Genomic DNA, 11175 nt, shown 5'->3' with positions numbered 1-11175 from the left:
GCTTTACCGATGCCCAAGTTAATATGAATTTGGATCTTGGAATCATTTATCATAGTTGGGTAGATGTCACTATGTAAATGCTTTACTTGTTATTATATTTACAAGCATTATTATAACGATAAATGTTTCTTTTTTCATTATTCCGTTATCATATTGTTCTATTTCTTTACCTCAAATTATATACGACATCATTTCGATTTTAGTTCAAATCTCCATTAAAACATCGTAACTAAAGACAAAATTTGAATCTTTCTTCTAAAAACCTAGTATTATCCATTGTAAGGATCTCTTGTGAAGAGTATAGATAAAAGTTATTCGTGATCAAAAGGGTTTTTTGATTCTTGACTAACATATCTACTTACAATGAATTGTTTCTCATATGCTTAATTGACTTAAGTACTTTGAAACGTTACATCATTTTGGTAACTAGATTTGTTTGAAATCAAAATTGACCAAAATACCGCAACCACTTCAATGAAAGTTTTAAGACTAAACAAATGAATTGAAGAGTAGTCTTCATGAAATTCAATTTTGCTTCTCTAAGCAAAGACTCATTGAAATGAGTGGGAGCATTCTCTTAAACCGTTAAGAAAAGGACGAAGTTCAAAGAAGTAAAATTAGAATGGAATTGATACAAGGTAATGTTAAAAGTAAAGTTATTGAGAATAACGATACTAAACCTATCAATCCCGACCGATAAAGTTTCCATTGTCTTAATTGTTGGACGCTAGAAAGGAAACTACCCGAAATTATTGAAGAATCAACAAGTTAGTTGTGGGACATCTAATGGGACCTTCTTCTTTAAATGTTTATTTGATTGACATAAATTTTGCTAGTACTACTTCGTCAATATTAGAAACCGGTGGTGGTTTTCATCATTGTATTTGATACATAGGATGATTAGAATATGACGACTAGCAACAATGATGTTGAGAGATAGAGTCATTGTGTACTCAATCTAGTTTTGGATTTAGAGTTGTACTTGATTGTGACTATTAAGTGCATAAACTCTAAATAAGAATATAAACTTGCACTACAACAAATAAGGTAATTGGCGACCATATAAGGCGACTGAGAACAGTCGCCATTAAGAATAAAGCGACTAAGACCCGTCGCCCGCACTTCGTAGCTAGGTTTGGTCGCTTTTGGCGACAGGCGTTCGTAACCAATTTTGGCGACTTAAATTTTTTAAAGCGGGCGACCGAAATTCGTCGCCAAAATTGGCGACTGTCATTAGTCGCTAAAAAGGCGACTGCTATTAGTCGCTTACCTAAAATCCACGTCATCTCCATATCTTCAAAATGGGCGACGGATTTTGGTCGCCATTTTGGCGACAGATGTTGGTCGCCAATTTGGCGACAGATTTTGGTCGCCAAAACCACTGTTCCCCGTCGCCAATGCCCCTAAAATTAAATCATGATCAGAAGGTTAGCGACGGTTTCCCGTCGCCAAATGCCCAGTATCCATCGCCAAATTTACATGTTTTTTAGCCTAAAAATCGTTTTTGACCTAGCCAAATACGTAAAAACCTGCAAATAAACCAACACTTCCAGCAGAGAACACATGGGAAGCCAACACAACCAAACTTGATAAAGAAAATCATGTTCCATACACACAACTACGAGTTCTACGAGTTTTGGTCATCTAACATTATCCGGGAATAACATGTTCTCTAAAAAACTACATAACAGGGAAACTTGCTCCCGCTCCACTACCACCTCCAAAATTAGGATCTCTAGGATCCTTTGGTTGCGGCGCCACCCGTGTTGCAATTGGCGAAGAAGGAGTTCATCCGTTCCATTTCCTCCTTCATCCTCCGAATTTCAAAGATCTCTCTCGGCATCCCGCCTCTCCCTCTCGGCATCCTGCCTCTCCCTGGCGGCTAATTGAGCTTGGAGCACACTCACGACACTTGGGGTATAAGGTTGTTGTTGGGAGGAAATTGACTCTCTTCTTCTTGTAGGAGGGTAGAAAATCTCCTTTGCCGACCCGGCTCCATACACATCTCCTCTTTGGAACCCCTCAACAAGATCAAACCATAGCTCATTGTCATCAATTTCCGGGTTGTTCTTCCTACGGACAAGGAATTGTTCCTAAAAAATTGATAAAACATTAATGGTTAGAGGTTACTTATCTAAAAATTGATAAAACATATACTTTAAAAAGCTAAGAAATTTTTATTTTTTGACACTTACATATAATTGTTGATCTTTTTCCTTCGCGAAGATCAACTTGCCCTTGCTTGTCTTCTTTGCGTGAGTGTCAACAAAGAGATCAACAATCGTGGGTACCTTACCCTTATTCTTCTTGGTCTTCCGGAAAAAAAACAAGGAAATTGTTACTCAAACATGATAATTAATGAGACTAATTAAATTAGAAGAATATTAAATTAAAAGCTAAGACAAATAACTTACATCTAACACCACACGATCATGAAAAGATTGAGACCCTCCATAATGAGTAGGCTCAACTTCCGCATCCTTATCTCCTCCTTTCCTGTTGATCTTGTTCCGGGCCGATGCTTCCTTGAACTCAGGATTGTTCCGGTACTTGGTATATTCCTCATATGACGAACCCGTAATCAATAAAATAACAATTATTAATTAATATATTTTCAAAATATGTAATGAATTTTAACTAATTACGGGTATAAAAAGAAACTAAATACCTTTCATGAAAGATGGCGCCTTCTTCCTCTTAGACACCTTATACATGTTGTCCCTTAGCCTCTTCTTGCCAATGTCATTATACCTTTGCCAAACTAGGCGCTCAAGGTTGGTTGGCCAATAGAACACACGCTACAAAAAGTAAACACATAGATGAGAAACAAATTAATAATAAGGTAAAAAGAATAAATAAATTATATTTAATAATATATATTTTATAAATAGATACCCGGAAGTTGTTGAACCACATCTCCTTATCTTCATCACTAGCGTTACTCCAACAAGTAACGCCGTGTGTCATGTTCTCTTGGGTGCTATTAGTCACACCACGAACAACTGTTTGACTTCTAAACCTGAAATCAAACATGTTAAAAACATAATTATATAGGAAAAAAATAATGTATAATTAACATATGTCTAAAAAAAGTCATTTATTACTAAATAACAAAATTACAAAATAGAATGAATAAAAAATTACCAAAGACCATTCGGATCAAGGATCATCCTGTTGTCAGTATGTCGGGGTATAGCAACCTCCTCCTCCTCCTCACTCACCTCCGTAGTAGAACGGTCAACGTCCTCCTCCTGCTCTCGGGAGCTACTACCTCCCTCACTATAGCCTCCGCGCTGCCTACTTCCTCCAGGAGCCATGTGTACTACAATTGAATAAAAAGTGTTAGCAAATATTACAGGATAATTATTATAAGATACAAAAAAATAAAACCTAATAAACAAGTATAAAAGACAAAATAAAACGCTAATAATTGTTTCCAAATTTTGATATGTATACTTTTAATACCTTCTCTTACTCATCATCATCATCATCATCCTCATCATCTTCTTCTTCTTCTTCTTCTTCTTCTTCTTCTTCTTCTTCTTCTTCTTCTTCTTCTTCTTCTTCTTCTTCTTCTTCTTCTTCTTCTTCTTCTTCTTCCTCCTCCTCTTCTTCTTCTTCCCCCTCTTCTATCCCATCCCCCTCCTTATCATTCTCTTCTTCTTCCTCTTCTAACTCCTCCTCCGCTTCTATCTCATTTGCATAAATAATTTCATCATGATCAACTGGGGACAAAACTGTTTCTGATACAACCTCTTCTTGGAAAAAAGATGTATCAACTTCTGATCGTGCCTTTGTTTTAAAAACGGCCCACCATTGCTTTTGTTGTCTATCATTGCTTGTGCTCGGAAGAGATGCAAAATAAACTTGATGAGCTTGTTGTGCAAGTATAAATGGGTCATATTGAGAGTAGGTTCGAGTATGATTCACTTCCACGAGTTTGTAACGATCATGGACTCTCGTTCCAGCTACGGAATTATCCCTCCATTGAATCTTGAATAAGACGGTTTTATAACTCCTATCCCGGCCATTGTAGCACAACTCAAAGATATCCTCTAATATGCCATAATAATCATTGCCATCAAGAGAAGAAATAGTAACGCCGTAGTTGCATTTAGCCTTACTTTTGCCATAGTTAAATGTTTGAAACTTAAACCCATTAATTGAATATCGATTCCACGTCACAACCTTTCGAGAAGGACCCAAAGCCAAGCTTCTTATCACATCATCTTGAATATTTAGCTTACATACATGCTTCCGAAACCAGGCTGGAAATTGATCCTCATGCTTATGCCAAACATCCTCTCTGTTCACATTAGGGTGATCTTTAATGAAATCACACAAATTGAGCTTCATATGGCTCCAAAACCTCACAATTAGATAGCACATAAAGGTGGGCACGGTTATACTCCTTGTCATCTAGAAATCTTGTTCCCCCAACTGATGAACACCCTATTTCATCCTGCATTTGGAAACACTTGGGTATACTTGTGTCTAGTTCATCCGCTTCATCAATATTCAAGTATTTTGCTTTGGTCTCAATATGTTTTTCAAAATAAAAAGAGCAAAAATTGGCAATCTCTTCCGTTAGGTAGGCATTGCATATAGAACCTTCCACACGAGCTTTATTACCAATTTTTTTCTTCACATGATTAAGAAACCTTTCGAAAGGATACATCCACCTATATTGGACGGGTCCACCAACTTTAGCTTCATATGGCAAATGGATAGGTAGATGCTCCATCGAATTGAAAAAGAAGGCGGAAATATCATCTCAAGTTTACACAAAATTTCTGGTATTTGGTCTTCTAAACGACTCATGTCCTCAACCGATATCGTGGAGGAACATAAATCTCTAAAAAATTGACTTATTTCTCAGAATCGCATTCCAAATCGTAGTCGGGAGTAAATTTTTAAAAGCCACGGGTAATAAGCGCTCCATGAAAACATGACAATCATGACTTTTCAACCCTTTCAACTTCAGTTCCTTCAAATCAACACAACGGCTCAAATCGGATGCATATCCATCTGGAAACTTCAAGTTTCCTATCCAATCGCACAATACCTTTCTTTGAGCTTTGTCAAGAGTAAATATGGCTTTTGGTTTAGCCCCATCCTTACGAATATGAAGTTTAGGACGATCACAAAATTTCTTCAATTCTATTCTTGAATTAATATCATCACGTGTCTTTCCTTTTACATCCATAATCGTATGAATAAGTAACTCAAAGAAGTTCTTCTCTATGTGCATCACATCCAAATTGTGTCCGATCAACATTGTTTTCCAAAGAGGGAAGCTCCCAAAAATACTTCTTTTAAACCAACCATTTTTTTCTTTTTCAACTCTTTAAACTCTTCTTCACCCCATCGACAGTTGTTGGCAAATCACGTACAACCTCCCATATCTCATCCCCTTGGAGTCGAACCGGAGCATTGTCACGCACCTCCTTACCTTTTAAGAAAGATTTCTTGTTCTCTCTATGAATATGTCCATCCGGTAAGAAACATCTATGACAATCAAACCAACTAATTTTTTTGGAATTAGGAAGATAAAATGCTTTACTCCTATCCATGCAATAAGGACATGCCTTTCGCCCGGTTTGCCCATCCCGATAGCATACCATATGCGGGAAAATCATTTATAGTCCATAACAATGAAGCTCTTAGTTGGAAATTTTGCTTCTTCGACACATCAAATGTTTCTACACCAACTTCCCACAAATACTTCAGTTCCTCCACCAACGGTTGTAAATAAACATCCAGATGGTTTTTTGGGTTATCAGGACCGGGAATAAGTAAAGAGAGGAAAATAAATTGTCTTTTCAGACAAAGCCAAGGAGGTAAGTTGTACGGCGTGGTCATTACGGGCCAACACGAGTAGTTTCTACCAAACTGACCAAAAGGGTCAAACCCATCCGTACACAAGCCAAGCCTCACATTGCGAGGTTCCTCGGCAAAATCGGGATATAACCTATCAAAACGCTTCCACTCCTCCCCGTCACTCGGATGACACATCTTTCCTGGTGTACGAGGATTTTCTTTGTGCCATCTCATTTGGTTGGCAAGACTTTTCGTGGCATACATTCTTTGAAGTCTAGGAGCTAATGGAAAATAAATTAATGTGTTTTCTGATATTGGTTTCTTTCTCTGTCCACTCCTTTTATTACCCTTCTTCCCCTTCAAAACAATATTTCCTTCACTTGTCTCATATCTATCCCTTTGACATTTCTTACATTTGTCAAGCAAAGCATCATCTTTCCAAAAAGCATACATCCTTTAGGACATGCATCAATCTTTTCATGTGGAAGTTGAAGACCTTTGACCACTTTCTTGGTATTATAGAAATTTCTGGTCATAACATTATTATCGGGTATAACATCCTCAACCAACGTAGCAATACTATCAACGGCTTTAAATGGCATATTATACTCACATTTTAAAGAAACTATCCTGGATGCAACTTGTAACAATGTCATTCTACTCCCCTCATATAAGGTTTTTTCGGAAGCACTTAGCATGTCAAAAAAGGCTTTTGCTCTTGGGTTTGGTTGTTCTTCATCAATCATTGGTACACGGTCGTCATTAATGAAATCATTAGACTGAAAGGCATCAAGTACCATTTCTCTATATGGGTTCTCATTTTGTTGGATTTGAGGCTCTTCGGGATAATATTTTTCTCCATGGGAGATCCAATTGTAGTAGTTTGGAAAAAAACCATTTGTAACAAGATGCTCTTCTACTTCAATGTCAAATAAATATTTTAAGTTTTTACATTTAGTACAAGGACACCTAAGTTTATGTTGTTCCAAATCATATGAATCTTGACATCTAGCAAATTCAATAAATCCACGAACTCCCTTTACAAATCTAGCGATAGGACGTTTCTTCTTATCTACTCTTTCTTCGTACATCCAAATTCACGTTCGATCTCTCTTCATTTAATCTATAAGCAATATATAGCAAACTAACCATTTTAAATAATAATATTTAATTTCAACAAAAAAAGCAATGGTTATCTCATCCTCCATTTTATGCTAATTTCAAGATTTCAATTGGGTCCTTATCACTCCAACCTAAACCCATCAATGTACGTTTCAAGTCACTAGCAAACACACATTTGTGAATTATTAATGAGAAAAAAATTCGGCAATTCCCCTTAGTTCTCCAAATACACAATGTGGAAAAGATACATATTCCACATATGTATTCAGAGAACATTGGAGAAATTTGCAACCAAATTCTTTTCTCATTAATAAAATCACAACTATGTGTTTACTACCTAAGTGACTTGAACGCATTACAAGACAATCCCAAAATGGGGACTATTCAAGAATTGCTCCTAATGAGTAATTCTTGAACGGGTACTAGGTCATTATATATTAAACAAGTTGTCAAAATTATAAGGCAAATTTATACAATCCCCTAATCAAATGACATTACTAATTTAACAAATTTATACATCATGCTCATTCTATTCAAGAAAAATGCTAATTAATTAACAAAAATGCTAATTAAATCATTCTAACTTAATTAATTTGGTTAATTATACAAGTTGTCAAAAATGCTAATTTCTAACCCTAACTCAAATTAATTAACAAAAATGCTAATTAAATCATTCTAACTTAATTTGGTTAATTATAAGGCAAATTTATACAATCCTAACATTATACTACCTTCATAAAACTATACTACCTTCAACAATACTACTTCAATATTACTAAAACTAAGCATCACTAATCAAATCACATTACTAATTTAACAAAAACCCCAATTTCTACCTTCATAAAACTATACTACCTTATACAATCCCCTAATCAAATCACATTACTAATTTAACAAAAACCCCAATTTCTAACCCTAACTCAAATTAATTAACAAAAATGCTAATTAAATTACAACTACATACAATAATAAGCATCACTAATGTATAAATTACAACTAGATACTAAATAAGCATCACAACTTAAACAAAATATGAAGGATTGAAGTAATTAAATCGATTTGAGTCGAAAACCCAAACCTTTATTATAAACAAAGGGTCGGTAGGGATGTAGTGTGCGGATGGCGGCGGCGAGTGGTGGCGTCCGGTGGTCGTTGTAGTTGGTGGTGGCGTCGGTCGTCGGATTTACTCGGGCGTTTTTTTTTTTTTTTAAGTTGATGTTAGAGTGAATGAAGGGGACGGGGTGAAGAATCGCGAAAAAAAAATATACGACGATTGGCGATTGCTTTTTGGTCGCCAAATTGGCGACGGTAATGGTCGCCAAATTTGGCGATCGATTTCGATCGCCAAATTGATAATATTGCGTCGCCCGTGGATTTCATACGGATTTTTGGATAAAAAGGTATAGTCGCCAAATTGGCGACGGATAGTGGTCGCCCGTGTCTTTTTTTCTGTCGCCAATTTGGCGACTGTAGTATGTCTGTCGCCTTTGTCGTGTTTTCTTGTAGTGTTGTTAAGATACAAAAGAGGTTTCACTTTTGTGACCCTATACACCATGATTTGATGTATGGCTAGCCCATTATCAAGGTGATTATATTCTAAACCAAACTAGAATGATATATCATGAAGATGATGCAAGACTCAAATTGGTAACCCAAGATTAAACCTTAGATTCTGGAATGATGAACGCAAAGAGTTATCGAGTACTCTTGAAACCATTAGATCTTATGGTATATGCGTATCTTGTATTCAAAGCAAGATGTCTCGTGCCTTTTGGTTGAAAAGGAGATCGAGGTTGTAAATCATTGATCCAGAATAGGTTGATCATTTTCTTTCACAACGATTTAAGTTGACGCTAATGTGTTCACTTAATAAGGTAAATGGAGAAATCTTTGAAGGAGTTCAAAGAATTCCAGGAATCACGATTTAGTCGTGATGGGATTATCTAAGTGAAGACTTTGATATAAGCCAAAGGAAATGTGATATAGTATCACAAGTTAATCTCTCTTAGCACGCATTATGGGATAATGTGTGGTTGGATAAAGAAATCAAACGCTATTCGATATGGTTTGGACTTCAATCAAGTTACTTTGAGTTACTTGATCCTTTTGAGGATTTTATCATTTTGTCTAAATTATTTTTCCACTAAATCTAAAACGAATCATATGAGATATGAAATGGTAAGGTACCATGGTTGTAAGTTTACACAAGAAACAAATGTTTATTTTCCCTTACTATAATCACGAGTACAACGGGTTTGTGGCTCGTGAAGCTGTCTTTCTAGAATACAAGTTTATTTCTAGAAGACAGAGTGGTAGAAATTATTCAAGAGCCACAAAGAATGTTAGAGCCACAAAGAATGTTATGTCGCAAGAAACTGGTCTTTCTTGGCTACATGAGACGTTTTATGTAAGACGTTATTTCTTCAAAACCTAGGAGGTTAAAGTCATCACTTGTTGAAGATGATGAATTAGTGTTACTTTTAGTAAGTAAAGAGCTTGCAACTTACAAAGAAATTGTTTGATTCAAGTTGATTACTTCTGGAAAGTAATGAACATATGACTTACATGAGAGTGTTTAAGTCACAACTCAATACAAGGCTTAGAGCCATGAAAATCCGAAATAAATTCCAAGTGAATTGTTAGATATCAAAGCTTGATTGGTAGCAAAGGGTTTTGCACTAGTTGAAATGCTTAAGTCTATTTGGATCTTCTTAGGGATTGTGTTTCATCATGAGATATATATAGCGAGTGAATCTAAAACCCACTTCTTCAATTAGAAGAAATGTATTCAATACATGTCTTGAGTTTTGTAGATTCTTGCCATCCTAAGATAATGTGAAACTTAAGAGAGGGTCTTAAGTAGGACATCAATGAGTTGGAATCAACATTTTGATTATGTGATAAAACGTTTCTCAATAGGTTGAGAAGTTATACATGAAGTTTAGTGGGAGTTACGGAAATTTTAATTAGTCTTATATGTGGATGACATATTGATCATTGGGAATGATTTGACACTTATGGAGTATTATAATACATCTTTAATATCCGGATTTATGGAGATAAATATACATGATATTAGCGTCAAATAAGAAGTCTTATGTTGATAAGATTCATGATTAGTTCAATCGAGTTGAACATATTTGATTGATTCCATTTGCTTCTGCTGCCGGATCAATTAAACGAGTAATGATGTATAACACTTCATATATTTTGAGTATGATGAATTGGAATTGTTCAAATCGAATTTAAGTAATAGTTACCTAGTAGCCATATAGATTATCCTTATGTGCTTGAGGAAGCAATAAGGATGTAAAGTAAAGTGTTTTTGATGCAATTCACTAATTTGTGTAAGGGTGTTACACAAATGACAATTGACAATTGAGATTGCGCATGGTTTCCGACAAAACCATATTCAAAACACGTAAAGATGGTTAAGGAACCATTGTGTCTATGTTATTTATGAAATGGATTTGCTAGAATCGTTCTAGGCAATAAAGAACAATGAGAGATGCTTACAACGGAAATTGAGTACACTTGCAATCATGAGATGTGCGAGAGGGATGGGTCCCGCACACTGTGAAAATAGTGGGAGCTATTCTAAGGCTAGAGGGCCTATGTCTAGATTGGATCTAGACACGTACTCAGAAAGTTTTGTAATGCAAATGTATACATTACAAAGGAAAACGAGTATGTACTAAGGTTGAGTAAGGTACAAGAAGTTGATAAAACCTACTAACCAAAGCCTTCTCATAGGCTTAACATGATGAGTCATGTCATATGTCATTTCAATTGCATTGAGATGAACAACAACATACAAGATCTAAATTGGATTATAGAATATGAAGTAGTAATCAAGTATTGACTACTCATATGATAATCACATTTGTCGTTCGAGTTTTTAAATCTAAAAACTCCTTTTGTACCTTGTTATATCCGATGGGTTGTGGAGACAATCATGAACCCCATTAAAGTGAACTGGATTAACATAGTATTTGCCCATAGTCACTTGTATGAGGTGACGTCTCGAAGTGACTAGAGTGTGATGCGATTGATGGGAAGTTCAAGTGCCATGGAGTCATGTGAGATGACTAGTCGATCACATAGGCAGACTGTTAGGAACACTTTGTCGGGCTAATAACCACTTATAGAGTTCTGGCAAATTTATATAGCCTGGTCGTGGCGAGAGCTACTATAGTATTCTAATGAGTCGATTCTTCTGACTAAAGACTGTTC

General features: G+C 35.9%; 1 protein-coding gene across 1 annotated transcript; it reads right to left on the bottom strand.

Moving 5' to 3' along the window:
- Window positions 1-2660: 2660 nt before the first annotated feature.
- Window positions 2661-8110, bottom strand: LOC141649328 (uncharacterized). The gene is made up of 4 exons (XM_074458020.1): window positions 8021-8110; window positions 3145-3322; window positions 2896-3019; window positions 2661-2798 (listed from the first exon to the last, which is right to left on the bottom strand). Exons 2-4 carry the CDS (start codon window positions 3315-3317, stop codon window positions 2661-2663), a joined length of 435 nt encoding a protein of 144 aa, XP_074314121.1. The 5' UTR covers window positions 3318-3322; window positions 8021-8110.
- Between the last annotated feature and the right edge of the window lie 3065 nt (window positions 8111-11175).

This window comes from Silene latifolia, chromosome 3, assembly GCF_048544455.1.
Source record: "Silene latifolia isolate original U9 population chromosome 3, ASM4854445v1, whole genome shotgun sequence".
Lineage (NCBI taxonomy): Eukaryota > Viridiplantae > Streptophyta > Magnoliopsida > Caryophyllales > Caryophyllaceae > Silene > Silene latifolia.
This window is presented reverse-complemented; position numbering and strand designations above follow the sequence as displayed.